This window comes from Tripterygium wilfordii, chromosome 4, assembly GCF_013401445.1.
Source record: "Tripterygium wilfordii isolate XIE 37 chromosome 4, ASM1340144v1, whole genome shotgun sequence".
Lineage (NCBI taxonomy): Eukaryota > Viridiplantae > Streptophyta > Magnoliopsida > Celastrales > Celastraceae > Tripterygium > Tripterygium wilfordii.
The window spans coordinates 6,377,944-6,393,370 of record NC_052235.1 but is presented as its reverse complement, the minus strand read 5'-3'; the positions used below and the strand labels follow the sequence as shown (position 1 = coordinate 6,393,370).

General features: G+C 37.2%; 1 protein-coding gene across 1 annotated transcript; it reads left to right on the top strand.

Annotated features, from left to right (window-relative positions):
* The first annotated feature begins 235 nt into the window (after positions 1–235).
* Positions 236–14,849, top strand: LOC119996760 (protein transport protein Sec24-like At4g32640). Its single transcript, XM_038843523.1, has 26 exons — positions 236–357; positions 536–558; positions 727–1,691; positions 2,149–2,376; positions 2,594–2,668; positions 2,804–2,902; positions 3,647–3,758; positions 4,482–4,609; positions 5,317–5,436; positions 5,734–5,814; positions 6,481–6,558; positions 6,690–6,782; positions 7,354–7,408; positions 8,159–8,235; positions 9,106–9,177; positions 9,265–9,348; positions 10,080–10,199; positions 10,312–10,380; positions 10,677–10,754; positions 10,892–11,030; positions 11,181–11,345; positions 12,199–12,344; positions 12,433–12,612; positions 13,278–13,366; positions 13,518–13,549; positions 14,374–14,849. The coding sequence occupies exons 3-26, from the start codon at positions 801–803 to the stop codon at positions 14,478–14,480; spliced, it is 3,318 nt and encodes a 1,105-aa protein (XP_038699451.1). The 5' UTR covers positions 236–357; positions 536–558; positions 727–800; the 3' UTR covers positions 14,481–14,849.
* The last annotated feature ends 578 nt before the right edge of the window (positions 14,850–15,427 follow it).

Below are 15,427 nucleotides of genomic sequence, written 5' to 3'. Positions count from 1 at the left end.
ATCATATTTACTTTGAAATGGGAGAGAAAAGTCGAAACCTGATCATTAGAGTGATACACATAACTTTTACAATTCTAACGGTGACTTTGGTGTAACTTGACCTCTTCTATATCTTATTAGGGTATAAAAATATTTTTTTAAAAAAAATAATATTACACGCACATTTTTAATTAAAAAAAAAAAGTATTTTTACATTGGTTTTCCATAGTCAGGCTTACAAAAGTAAAATTGTAAAAAAAAGGAAAGAAAATAAAAGAAATTGCAATCGGACAGTCTGAAATCCACAAATCTCCAGGGCGTGCCGGTGACAGTCTCCAACCTGTTAACAGAACGTTACCTTTTATCGTCAATCCCCAGGTGACCAACCTCGTTCTTTCACCAACATTTAAACTACCCGCCTTCCTCTTCTTCCTTCTCCGATCTGCACCGCTCGCTTCCCTTTGATCTGTAAAACCCCAGTTTTACTTTCTTCTCTCTCTCATCCTAAAACCCTATTGAATATCTTTTGATCTTCTCCCTTTCGTCTTTTTGGCAGATCCGGCCGTTGATCTCATCCAGGTTCTGCTCTTCTTTGCCTATTGATCTGAGTTTTTAACTTTTTAATTGTTTCGTTGAGTTTCATTCACGTTATAATATGAATTGATCATAGATCGATTGATTGATTGTGTGCGCGATTGTTGAAATTTATTTTAGTTTTTTTTTTCCTTCTTGTTTGTCGAACTGTAGATTTTGGATCTCGTGTTATTGGAGCACCTACGCGAGGACGAGTAGGAGATTTTAGGTTTTGATTTGATTGAATTATGGCTGCTCCTGTTCCTCCGGGGGCACCTAGACCTGGCTACAATCAGCAGCCACCACCGCCTAATTATAACCCCAATTTTCAATCAAACCCCAGTTCTTTAGCCGATAACATGCAGAATTTGAATCTCAATCGGCCGGCTTCTATGCCTGGTTCTGGTCCCAGGCCTCCCCCTTTTGCTCAGCCAGCGCCTTTCGGCCAATCAGCCCCTTCCCCTGGGTTTCCGGCTGCATCACCACCATTTTCCCGCCCAGGTCCACCCCCTGGTGCCCATTCGAGGCCTGCTGCACCCCCTTCTGGATTTCCACCATCCTCATTTCCCCCCAATGTAGCCCCAGCAAGGCCCACTGGCCCTCCTGTTAGTCAGCCTCAGCCGCTTCCTTTTGGGTCCAGGCCTCCTCCGGGTTCCTTGCCCTCTTCAATGGGTGTTGGTGTTGTGCCTCCAGCTGGGGCTCCTAGTAATTTTCCATCTTTAGGCATGCCTAGTGGTGGAATTGGAGCAACATCACAGCCGCCGGGTGCTCGACCAAGTCCTTTTGCATCATCTTCGCCTTTGAGCGCTGCTCCTGTAATGCCTTCATCTAGTGCCCTAGGTGGCGCAGTTAGTAATGGCCCCCCAGTGTTTGCTTCGGGTCCTTTGACAACTGCTCCACAGTTCCCGCCAGCCAGCGGTTCCCCTCAACCACCAATGGGACCTCCATCGACTATGTCATTTGCCAGGGCTCCTCCTCAGGCTTCAAGCATGCGTCCTTTCATGGGAAGTCCAACCGTCGGTGCTCCACCTGGTGCTTCCATGCAAATGCCTTCTCCATTTTCTGCAGCATCCCAAGGCGTGCCACCTTCCATGGGTTCTCCATATGGACCACAGTCGTGGCCAGTGCAACCTCAACAGGTAAGAATAAAGACATTCACGGTATTCATTTTTTAAGTGATTTCAAAATTGGTCTCCACCGTGTCAGAAGTCAACTTCTGACTTTACTTGATAGTATTTAATCATACTGGTCCCTTCATGTTTCTCATCTGTGCTAGTATATCTTAACTGCAGCCTACGGGTGGATTTTTTGCTGCGTCTTATTATTATTAGGAACCGTCTGTCGAGTAGTTTTCATTGCTTAAGATGTTTATAGTGTTGGAGGCTTAGATTTAAAGGTCAAAATTCAAGTATGCTATTTGTTTTTTTAATATTTTATTTTAACAAGTGCATGGGCCATGTAGGGGCAAGTGGATTGTCATGATGATATACTCTTATATTTGCTTTCTGGCATACGTTGGGCTAATATCATTTTAATCATCATTACTTTTCCTCCTTTGATTAATCTTCTGTACTATGAATATATATGATTGCATAGGTGGGTGCACCTCCACCAATTCCTGGCTTAGCGCAACAACCAAGAATGTCCGGAATGCATCCAACTCTGCCACATCAATCAACTACCATATCACCTGCCATGGGTCAAACTGGAGCCCCTGTGGCAGGGCCATCAAGGATTGATCCACATCAAATCCCAAGGCCCATTCCAAGCTCAACACCGGTTGTGCATGAAACACGCGTGGGCAATCAGGCCAATCCCCCTCCGGTATCTTATTTGGCTTATTTTAAATGGCAGACATTTTTTTGATTCAATTTGGGTATTCTTTAATATTCAGCATATTTTGATAATAATCTCTACCTTAATTTTCTTGGCATCGTTTTTATGTGTTCTTACTTACATTTTGGTAGCCTCCATGTATATAGCTTAGAAAATATTTTTCCTTGATATTTATTGATTTCGGATGACTTGGTACCTTTTGAAGCCTGCTACAAGCGATTATATTGTCAGAGACACTGGGAATTGCAGCCCACGTTACATGAGATGCACCATCAGTCAGGTCATAACTGAATATTTAATATGCATGAACTAACAGCTTGTGCATTTTTTACATAAAGTATTTACTTTTTTGCAAAATGTTGAATCTCCATTCAAGGAATTTTGTGACTAATGAATTATTATGTTCTTCCACCAGATCCCCTGCACAGTTGATCTTTTGTCTACATCTGGGATGCAGTTGGCTTTGTTGGTCCAACCTTTGGCTCTTCCTCATCCATCTGAGGAGCCTATACAAGTAATTATAATTCCTTTGTTTTTCCATCTTGTTTGATTCAATTTTTTTGTACCGGAGGAATGGTTCTTTGGGCTAAGCAATAATGACATTTAGTTGCATGAAAAGTTCTTTATCATTGCTGCTGACAGAAACTAAGCCTAGGTCTATGCTGTACCCTGTAACGTTTTGTGCAAAAACTGGGAATGGAGTAAACTTCATATGATTTGATATGGGACTAAGCTTTTGCTTGTAGTTTTTAACAGCCTATTATGGTATTTTTTGGGAACTAAATTTCCATAGAACAATGGAGATATCATATATTTCGTTTAGGCACGTAAAGTGGTATAAACATGTTTGAGGTTAGAATGTAATGTACTTTTGAAGCTAACATGGACTAGGTGATGATCATCGGGGCCTTGTAGTTGTAGTTTATATCAATGGCCTGGACAGCTCTTGCATGTTACGTAGCTTGATTTGGTTTTCATAAATAAAAGAGTTTTCATTAATTTGAGTTCTTTGATGTTGGCCTTTTTCCCATTAGCAAATGATGAAAACTGCCTGTAGTCGTTTGACTGTTATTCTGGTCGTGCAAATGATGATTGAAGAACTCCCATGCCCTTTCTCTATACTTTTTGGTGACCATTGTGAATTCTTTCTTTTCAGTTTTGTGTGGGATAAATTCCAAAAGAACTCTTGTTTTAATTCGTTATTTGAGTAAACAGCTTAAAATCTCATATTGTATCTCCGTCTCAACACTTTTTGTAGGTTGTGGACTTTGGTGAAAGCGGACCTGTTCGATGTTCTCGCTGCAAAGGATACATAAATCCTTTCATGAAGTTCATTGATCAAGGGAGGAAGTTCATCTGTAACCTGTGTGGTCAGTATCAATAGTTATTTTATTGCGATGTCCTAGCATTAGGATCTCATTGAAACTTTATAAATTAGATCACTCTGTTACGTAATATATTTCTCATCTCTGTTTCCTTCTGACAATGTTTTGGTCGCAAATTTTACATTTTAATTTGAAGGTTGTAGTCTTGCTTTGCTCCAAACTCATGGTTTGCGTCATTCAAATTACCGATTTGACAGTGACAGAACACACAGGCTGCTTGACACTTCTCCCAATATATAATTCAGATTCTGTTTTCACAAAAATGGGAGCTACAATTTAACATTCTTTAGTATCTTAGAATATCTTAGAATGTGTTTGTTAACGTAAAATTGAATCAATTTTCTCTTTCTATCTATTACTTTAATCGTTTTTTTTTTATAATCTAGTAACCATATTCACTAAAAACATTTCTTTGTCCTTCACAAGTTTTTGTTTGTGTACATAGTGAATACTACCCTTCATGTTTTTTACTTTTTTTAAATGAGGGCCCGTACTTATTTATGGGATTTTCCAAGTTTAAAATGTCTTGTCTTCACATTTGTAGTTTCTGTAAATATGCATTAGACATCAAGAAGGTCCCGTATTTTGTGAAATAAGTTAATTTTTCATTGGTGTTGAACAAATTTTGTGCATTCTGGACTTTTGAGTGTGCGGCTGCTAGCTACTAAGGCAATGATTGGTTTGAAATACATGTCATCTCCTTTTCAGGGTTTGCGGATGAGACTCCCCGTGACTACCATTGTAATCTAGGTCCAGATGGTAGGCGTAGAGATGCTGATGAAAGGCCTGAGCTGTGCAGTGGAACTGTTGAATTTGTTGCTACAAAGGAGTACATGGTTAGTCAAACTTTCCTGATATTGGGTCTTCTCTGTGTTGAACTAAATGTCACATTGCCTGTAGGATGATGCCTATCATGTTTGAGTAGACATGACCAGTCAAATACAATTCAATTCAAATGCCTTTGAATAATGATTATGTGAAAAATTGAAGCGTGTCAGGTAAAAATGAGGACATAGGAATAGATATCTAGTGGGCACGATAATGTTAAATTGCTTTCTTACTTGAAACCTAGTCTATCTTTATTCTAATCTATTAGGCCTCTCTCATCTAGTCTGCCTCTTAACCAGAGCTCTTTCAATCTTTTAGTTCCCTTAAAATACTTGATAAGATGATGCCCTCCCCCATTTCCTTGCACAGATATGTCTGATGAGGTTCTTCCACCCTAAGGAGAATACCTCTTCTTTTTTTTTTTGTGAATAATATCAGTTCTGTTCATACTTGACTTTCCTTTTCTCCATTCTTAAGAAAAAGGTTCATACTTTAGTTTTAATGATACGTGCTTATGGAAGCTGTATCTTTTGCCTTTCTTTGGCCTCCTTCCTGTTTGTGATAGGTTCAGAGTAAGAATGAACAATACATTATATCTGCTTAGACCTCAGGAACAATTTCCCTCTTATTGTTTTATCCAAATTTTTATTGGTTTATCTTTTCATTGGCTTTTGGGATCACAGGATAAGCAATTCTTTGTGCTAAATATTTTCAGGTGCGAGACCCAATGCCTGCTGTTTACTTTTTCCTGATCGATGTATCCATGAATGCCGTACAGACTGGGGCAACTGCTGCAGCTTGCAGTGCAATCAATCAAGTTATCTCTGATTTATCCGTGAGTTTCATTTCTTTTTGTGAAGGTTGACGCTTCTCGTTGTGCCCAATTCTAACAATGTTATGGTATTGTGAATTTCGTGGTCCTCTTTCCTCTCTATTTACTGAAATAATCTTTCACCACCCGGTTTGTGTGCGTGTGAGTTTGGCTCGTTTAAATTTTTTTAACTTTTCACTTTTCAGCAGAGGCATGCTTTTAGTTGTTTCGTTTGGTTGCTTGTCAATTGTCCTCCTTTGTTGGTTAATGTGCCATCCATATTTTGAGAGGGAAGATAATCTGACTGATTTATTGCTGCAGGATGGTCAACGAATACTGGTTGGAATTGCAACATTTGACTCGACAATCCATTTCTACAATTTGAAGCGTTCACTGCAGCAGGTCATTTTTTAGTGGGAGCAACTGCTCACTTTCTGTTGCACTGGTCATGAGATATTCATCATGAGTATTTAGAATATGATTGGCCTATTCGTGGGACCAAATTTACAAGCCAGTAATATGCAGAACAAGCATTTTTTTTACTAATCCATTCTTCTTTGTTGATGGGACCGGAAAGGCACTGGTCTTTCATGGTTCCTTTTGGCTTCATGCAGATTCCTATGGCTAAGTAACTTCAACTTGTCACACAGATTGGGTCATTGGTTGGGACAAAGAGTGTTCTTAATTCTTATTTTTACAAACTCGATAAATTCCTCGGGATAAAACGTAGCTAATAACACTCCAGTGTGGATGCTGAAATCCATGTTGGGCTCATACGGGTCCTGCCTTTTTCATTAGCTATTGTGCGTCTTTGATTCTTTGAAGAAAAGCTTTTTGGCATTTAGGGCTAGGTCATGATTATTGTTTTAGGACAATTTTTATCTGTCCCAACACCACCTCAACGAAAGATTTGGGTTATTGTGAAAATCTTAAATTCACTTTTTTTTAATCCGATTCTATTTAGTTACTTTGACCGGTTATTTTGGGTTATACATTGTATCTTTTGTGATTGGAGTAAAGGTTGTGTTAAGCTTCACACTTATCTTGCTATTACGCCTATCATTGCAGCCGCTGATGCTTATTGTTCCTGATGTGAATGACGTTTACACCCCTCTTCAGACTGATGTTGTTGTCCAGCTTTCTGAGGTTAGATGTTGATAGAACAAATCAGATGTACATCATTACTTTTTCCTGTTTTACTGGAGATTTTGTCTGTTTGTTGACGAGGTAATTGTTTTGCAAAATTTTAACATCTGTTGTTTGTTTTGTGGATTTAGTGTCGTCAACATTTAGAACTACTGTTGGAAAGTATCCCTACAATGTTTGAGAATAACAAAACTGCTGAATCAGCCTTTGGTGCAGCAGTCAAGGTTTGTCATCTAACTTGAATTTTTATTTTATATCAACTCATGGTAATTTTTTACGCAGGATTGCATATTCTGTGCTTAGCCGACTTGAAAAAGTATCATATGTATGGATAACGGTTCTGGCATTATTTTGGATCATTTTATATACTAAAGAGTAAAGAATTGCCTATTATTTAATGGCTTGGTGTTCCGTTTTGCCTAAAAGAGATTGTTTTGTGGTTCTTTACACCATTTAACTGGTTGCCTAAGGTTATATGTGTGATTAAGGTTCATAAAGAGGTTAAGAAGGCAGGCCTGACAAAACAGAAGAAAAAGGGTGAAAATAGGTGTAGTTGGCTGTACAATTTACTAAGGCAGCGGAAGACTTGAGCTTCCAGATCCTCCGAGTAGTGGCCTAGATTTTATGTGGCTGTTGGTAGCTTAGGGCTAAATTGTTTGAGGTCCAATTACTAGGGAATATGCTATCATGGGCTCATCGTTATGCTTGTTCTTGTCAAACCTCCTGGTGATTTATAACAGTATCTATGTATATATGTTCATCTTTTGGTATCTTACCACCTTTTCCTTCTCACAGGCTGCCTTCTTGGCAATAAAGAGCACTGGGGGGAAGCTTCTGGTATTTCAGTCAGGCAAGTTGTAACCCTTTATCAACCTATTGAATAGTGTTACTGTGAGCGATGTAGCAAAAGAGAAGCAGATTTCAAATATGCTGTTTCTTCATAAAATCATGCTTGAAGTTGCTAGGAAGCTAAAAGGGCTTTAAATGGTTTCTGCTCTGTTAATTTTGCTGTGAGGAGCTAAATAATGTATCAGCATTTTGATATTTAGACGTTCTGAATTTTTTGGAATTTGGCATTCAATGCTAGAGGTTAGGCAAAGTAGAAGCCAGATTTATAATGCAGAATATGCAGATGTGAATCAGTTCAGGAGAACTTACTACAGGTGCTTTATTTTTAATAATTTGTAGAAAAGGGATAGTCCTTTCACAATCTAAACAAACCTGCAAAACATGTTCATAGTTTCATACCACCATACATACATTTGCAAACATGTTCTTGAATGCATTCACACATGTAGAGATTTATACGTATACAATCATGCCAATATGATTTTGTGATTTCATCTATTTTTTACTGTTTTGAATGGAGTTCTTATATGCAGAACTTTGCTGCTGCTTATACTCTTTCTGACTTTCAATGCTAGCCCTTGCGCTATAGTGTTTTCAATTCTCATTTTCTGCCGTTTGTCATCTTAAGTCAGTAATTAGTAGAATAGGGCTTTATTTAGTGACACATTTATCACGTAAAGCAGCACCACCTTCAAAAATCATTATGTCATGTTTTGAAGACTATATGATGATAGTATTATGCTTTGTACAGTCCTGCCATCAGTTGGCATTGGGTCCCTATCGTCTAGGGATGCTGAAGGGAGAACTAATATTTCTGCTGGGGAGAAGGTACTACTATTCAACTTTTCATTTACTTTTTCCCTATAAGAATCATTTTTTGCTTGGGAATAATGGTGCATTGTTTTTTCTTGTACTGGGTGGGAATGTATTTATATGTGGACAAATGAAGAGGTGTAAACAATCTTTTACACTGCTCTTAGAAATGACGGGCCCAGCCAACTGTCGATCAAGTCTAACTGATGAGATACCTTAGTTTAGTTCTGAGTTGATGAGCTTCCGTACCTTATTGTTACTCAGACTGTATCACATGGGGACATTTGAGTGATGCTCCAAATACATTGGTGATGATATTGACCTTTTCACATTACTTAACTATAGAGCGATATTAGTCTGGACTTCCTGAATGGTGCTTTGCTTTTGGTTTCACAATCACAGCTTCTTCACGGTGTCATTATCAAATTTGTTCTTGTTCCAGTGAACATGATGACTTTCATTTATAGTCTCCTAACAATGAACTCTCTGAAGCTTTTTCATGTTTGCTATGGGAACCACATTCTCTTGGCATTTCTTGAAGTTCTTAGTGCTTACAATTTTGAAAAATTAGAATAAGTAATTAGTCCTTACAATTTGAAAATTTAGCATAAGTAATTATTGTGTCGCTGACTCGCTGCAATTAAGGAAAAATAAAGAAAATAAAAGATCTATTAACTTTAAAAAAAAGTGGAGGAAAAGAAAAAATGCTTTTAATTAGGTATCCTGTAATCTCAAGCCTTATTTACATTCTTGAGCAATCTGCCACTTTGCCTTTTTTATTTGATGGTCAGATATTCCTGTCGCATAACATGCTGTGTGTGACGGTCAATTTCCTTCAGTTTATTATAGTTCTTGTGTTAAAATTCCCTTTTTATTTATTTTTAGGAGGCCCATAAATTACTTCAGCCAGCTGACAAAACCCTTAATACAATGGCGGTTGAGTTTGCTGAATATCAGGTATTTTTTTGTTATTTGAAAATGACATTCCAATTCAGCTGTGTTGGTGGAAATTTACTAAAATTTTTATGTATCAATATGTTCCAGGTTTGCGTTGATCTATTCATTACTACTCAGTCTTACGTGGACATTGCTTCCATCTCTGTCATCCCAAGAACGACTGGAGGACAGGTAATTAGGGTTTGGCATCTAATCACTTAGTTCAAACTTTTCTTTACCGAGAGTGTCTTTTTTTTATGCTGCTAGAAACCATTCAAAAAGTGATGCTTATGATCATGAAACGTGGCAAACAGTATGGCTTAAATATTTTATTTTTTTTATCAACTTAAATGATCCAAGCCTACTTGGATATAACAAGTTTTAAATTTGCACTCTTTATACTGCTTGTAGGCAGGTTAATCGGTACTAATGTGGTGGGATACTCGTGAAGGTGTGTTGACATTTCTAAATAGGATCTGCCATTTGTTGAACAACTTAAATTTACTTGGTTTGATCTTCAGTAATCGTCTGTAATTTTGTCTGATAATTGATTTTGTAAAAAAAAATGGTGAAAATCTGATGTCAGCGCTCTTTGATTCTTAGACACGTAATTATGCTGCATGTGATGTTAACATTTGGCTTTTGTGACCATATATTATGTTGATTTTGAAGACTTGCTGAACTCCAATGTCGATATGAGCCGCACATTCAAATTTAGGTTTTTCAGATTTAGGATTGTGTAGGAGGTAAAAAGTATGGGCCATGCGTGCCTCTCCGCATTGGGTTCTCTCTACTTTGATCAAATCCATTTAATGTTGTATTTTATCATTGCACTAGCGTAGAAATTGTTAAATCACGGTAGTGTGGTTTCCTTCAAGCAGATGGTTGCATAATTCCGCTTGTAAAATTTTCCTCTCTTCCAGGTTTATTACTACCATCCCTTCTCAGCACTATCTGATCCTGCGAAGCTCTATAATGATCTAAGATGGAATGTGAGAAGGCCCCAAGGATTTGAAGCTGTCATGCGTGTGAGATGCAGCCAGGTACTTTTAACTTGTACTATACCTCTGTTACATCTTAACCACTTTTATATCCTACTACCTACTTGCAGACATTGTTGCTTATATTACCTAAATGTTATCTTTATTGTCTTAGGGAATTCAAGTTCAAGAATACTCTGGAAACTTCTGCAGACGTATTCCTACTGACATTGACCTCCCGGGGGTTTGTCAAGCCTTTTAAAATTCTTAATTAGCTCAAATATTGAACTGTTAGGATAATTTTCTCGTCGAATCACACAGTTTTGTGATACTGTACATTTCATGTCCACTTTGTTGAGATTCTTTAGTTCTTTTGCGGGCTTTCGTTTTATTTATCCATGCTATTTATTATACTCAGACTATCAGGTTTTATGAAGTATTTTCAAATTTTATAATAATTCTTTGCTTTTCTTATTCTGTTGGAAATAAATTATGTCAGTGAGATCAATTTAATATTCAGTAATCTTTTCTGTTATGCAGATTGATTGTGACAAAACTATATTGGTCACATTAAAGCATGATGATAAGTTGCAGGATGGCTCAGAATGCGCTTTTCAGGTACCAGATAATGTTATGGCGATCTTCTATAAAGTTTATGAGACTGCCCATTTACTTTACAAAGCTTGTTTTGTAATCTTTTAATTCATAAAATGACAGTTCTGATCCTTCTCATTACTCTGTGTGTTCTTGTTCAGTGTGCCCTTCTTTACACTACCTTATATGGCCAAAGGAGAATTCGAGTTATAAATTTATCTCTACCATGCACAAGTATGCTGAGCAATTTGTTTCGTTCGGCTGACTTGGATACCCAATTTGCATGTTTCTTGAAGCAAGGTATTTGGTTTTATGTTGTATGTATTGCTCCCGTCTTCTTTTTATTTGCTTGCTCATTCTTTATTTTCTTGAGCTAGAATTCATGGTTTACATCTTATAGTTTTCCTGTCCAACAATGCTGACTCTACTTTTGTAATGTTCTCCCTGTAGCGGCACATGAAATTCCGTCTAGTCCGCTGTCACTGGTCAAGGAAAAAGTTACAAATCATTGTATCAACATTCTGTTGTCATATCGTAAATTTTGTGCGACAGTATCATCTTCTGGACAACTTATTCTTCCTGAGGCACTTAAGCTTCTACCGCTTTACACACTTGGTATATTTCTTTCTGCAACTCTACTGAATTATACTAATATTGCTGTTCAAATTTCCATATTTTATGTCTAACTATGGTTTGTGCCCTAGAACTTTTAACATTGCCGAGTTATATCTTATGAAATAACTACTACATTGATGTGATTTGTATTCTAATTTTGGAGCAATGTGAGAGAAGTGCGGTGGTTGGAACTGCTTTTAACTTTTCACGAGTGTAGGGTGCAGTCAAGCTGCAAACATATGCCCTCCTCATACCTCACAATAGCTGAAGCCTTTTGTATTGTGTTGGTCAAATTTTTTTTAATAAAGGCTGCTCATACTTGTTCGAATTGGATGGTTTCAATTTTTTGTTGGACGTTCTATAACTGATCTCCCCCATGATCTCCCCCTCTCCGATTTCTTTTTATCTTGTAGCAAAGCACATTTGTTGGAGACTAGTTCTTGCTTGATCTAGTTTTAGTTTAATGTTTAGATGAGAACAAAATAAGAGAAGTACGTTTATCGTAGGCTCACCGAATTTGGTATTGTTCTTGTAAGGTACTAGTAGGTTCTTTTGTTGTTTTGGTGTCAAACTTTGATCAAATTCTTATCAATTGCAACATCAGATCATTCTTTCTGGCTCCTAACCACTTTTGATGACTAAATTTTTTTTGTTTAAGTTTCTTGTGCTTTTTCCTGTTACAAATACGCGTAAGCCATTATGCTGATGCCTATGTGACTCTTGCATTTAGAATACACAGTGGAAGAAAAGTGTGCACAATATTTTCCCAAGTCCATAAAAGAATAAACTTCACCCGCAAAAAATAACAAAACTTTTACATGGGTTGTTAATTTCCTATTTCTTTTATTTTCAGCATTAATAAAAAGTACAGGATTGAGAACTGATTGGAAAATAGATGAGCGCTCTTTCTGGATCAATTATGTTTCCTTTCTCTCTACTCCTTTGGCAATTCCACTGGTATACCCCAGGATGGTAGCCATCCACGATCTTAATTTACAGGTGTGTAACCGGTTTACTGGATTTTTGTTTACATTGTTATGAAATGTTCCGTGCCGGAAATTTTAAAATAATTTTGCTTTTCGTACAGGATGATGATAAATCTCTTATCCCTCCTGCAATTCCACTTTCTAGTGAACATGTGAGTGATGAGGGAATCTATCTACTAGAGAATGGTGATGATGGCTTAATATATGTTGGAAACTCGGTACATTCAGATATCTTGACACAATTATTTGGCATTTCTTCAGTTGAGGAAATCCCCACCCAGGTAATTCCCTTCTAATTGTTTTGGAAATGTCTTTTTCTTGCCTAATATAATTTTTAATTATATAGTGATAGTGGTACTTGCATACGATCTCACACCTGGAGCATTTGAACATGACTTTAGGGACGTGTTAAAGTTTTATATTTTCATAAAATAATCTGCCCTTTTTCTGATTATAATTTGAAACAGCTTATCTTTGTTTACTTCTTTATACTAGTTCGTGTCTTCTAGGGCTTTCTTTCAGCAATTTATGTGCATTTATACTTAATTTTATGATTTTTCGCCAGATTCTTCTTTTGTTGAATTATTTTAAACAATAAAAGCACATTCATAATCACAAATTGGCATGACTGGATTACCCCCCCCCCCCTTGATTGAAAAAAAAAAAAGAAGCCTTGTGTAGAGTCAGATAGTGTATATTGCTGCTTAATCGATATTATACTATGTATATATACGTAAATGTAGAATACTTGTCCCTCAGCTTGATTTTTCAATTTCAGCACCAATTTTTGGTCTAGGTTTCTTGTTTATCGTTCCATGAGCAATTGTTCTGGTTGTTGAAAGATGTCAATGATTGTTATTGATGATTAGCAGATTTATTTGGTAAATGATTTTTTTTTGTGGACTCACCTATTGGTCATCGTTAACACAAATTTTTTTCTTTGCAGTTTGTACTCCAGCAATATGACAATCCATTGTCGAAGAAGCTAAATGATATAGTAAATGAGATACGACGCCAAAGATGTTCCTATCTCCGGTATGACTTTTTTTTTATTTTATTTTATACTTTTACGTGTTCGTGGTATGGAAATAAAGTTCCATTGCATTTTTTTAATTGTAAATTCAATTATGATTCTCTATCTAAGGCATTTCCTGTGTTTGACACTGTTCTTTTCATTCCTTTGCAGCTTAAAATTGTGCAGGAAAGGAGATCCATCAGGTATGTGCCATATCACAACCCTCCCTTGTTTTAGAGAAAGGAGTTAATATATATCTATCTTGTCCTTTGTTGCCCCTTTTTTGTTTTGTTCGGTTCTTTTAAAGTATCTCTTTAAATGAATAACAGTAGCATCGGTACTAAATCCTCTATCTTAAAGCCATTCAGGCTTCTTACCAAGTTCTCTTTGGCCATCTCTTGAAATTAGGGCCCCTTATTATGTTTGCAACGTGGCGTTTTGCATGTGATCTCTCTCAGTTAGCATACACGTATGTTCTTGTTTGGAACACAATATCATGTTTTAAGTTCATATTAAAGCAGTATGTATGTGTTGAAAAACTGTGTGGACAGTGCAAATTATGGTGTAAATGCATAATCAGTCATTCGTTGATGGAAAATTAAGTTCATTTTTTTAATCTTCATCCCTAAGTTCATTACTATTAATTCTATGTCTTATTAAATGATCCATCTAATCTTTTGAGTTTTAGTGTTTATGGGGAAGAATGTAATTTATTTAATTTGATGTAGCTGGGTGAAGCACTACTGCTAATTTAGGCTAGAGGCCTCTATTTGATGATGGAATCGGTCTTTTCATACCAAATTGTTCTTAACTAAGTTTAAAGAATTGTCTGTGAATTATACTAACGGTCCATATTTACTTGTTCTGCATCGAGTGGGAAACTTGTGAGAGGTTGTATCTAGTGGCTTTGCCGCTCGTAATCTTGCACGACGAATTTTTGCATCATTCTTTTTCAACCTTATTAGATTCTTTCTAAGAGAATAAATTTTTTCCATCTGTGGATTGACCTTCATTTGTTTCCCCCCAGGAATGCTGTTCTTCTCCTATTTGATAGAAGACAAGAACTCGAGTGTACCCTCCTATGTTGAGTTCCTTGTTCATATTCATCGGCAGATCCAATTAAAAATGTCATGATTATTTTGCACATCTTCAGCCTGATTCCCATACGATCAAAGCAAAGTACGGTAAATTTTACACCGGGATCATAGGAAGGCCCCCATTCGTTGAGTTATTGTATATAAAACCAGGGCTTATCAGAATTATATCGTCGCTTCAACTTGGTTTTCAGCTTTGGCTCATTTTTCTGTTGGGGCACACTTGGATCAATGCGTTAAAGATGTTCTTCTCTATCCATCAGAATTGCTTGAATTCTAGTATCTTCTTCATCTATTGTCTGATTGTCGAAAGCAATCAAGTTGAAAGTTTTGCTATTCAAAGGCTCACTCAAGTCTTTTTTGATATCAAAATTTTTTGGAGGTGATAATAAACTTCTTTTACTAGACATTGTGGATTGTTCTTGTTTTCTCTTATTTTGGGTGAGAGTTGCTGTGGATGAAATCCTGCATTTCAATATGTGAAATCAGGACCTTGACCTTGATACGTGAAAATCCTGCATTTATGGTAGAAACCAACCCCCGACTCAAGCTTAACAGGCCCACGAACTAAGCATTTACATTTACAGGTCTACGACCCAAGTGTCTATAGGTTTACTGTCTAAAACATCTACATAGCCTAAACAGGTTCCAGCTTAACAAGCCCATTGCCTAGGCAACAGAACAGGCCCACTACCTAAGTGACAACTGACAAGCCTAACAGGTCCACGGCTTAAGCAACTACCAGATATCGCGACACATGGCCTAAATCTAATTCAATGGCTCTCTGTAGCCCAAATATTAACATGCTTACAAAGCCTCACTTGCTCCGCAAACCCAAATGTTAGGTCCAGAACCAAGCCCACTACATCATGCATACCACTTGTCTCTTACTCTTTCATGGTCTACGACAATCGACCTCGAGTCACGGACATAACTTCCCTCTGACACTGCCTGTTGCAATCGACCTCGAACCTCTCAACCCACTTG

Excerpts from the sequence above, each read along its gene's own strand:
- LOC119996760 (XM_038843523.1), top strand. The coding sequence starts at position 801 with ATGGCTGCTCCTGTTCCTCCGGGGGCACCTAGACCTGGCTACAATCAG. Across the intron at positions 2,377-2,593 it reads ATCAGGCCAATCCCCCTCCG|CCTGCTACAAGCGATTATAT; the intron begins GTATCTTATTTG and ends TACCTTTTGAAG. Across the intron at positions 10,755-10,891 it reads GCTCAGAATGCGCTTTTCAG|TGTGCCCTTCTTTACACTAC; the intron begins GTACCAGATAAT and ends GTTCTTGTTCAG.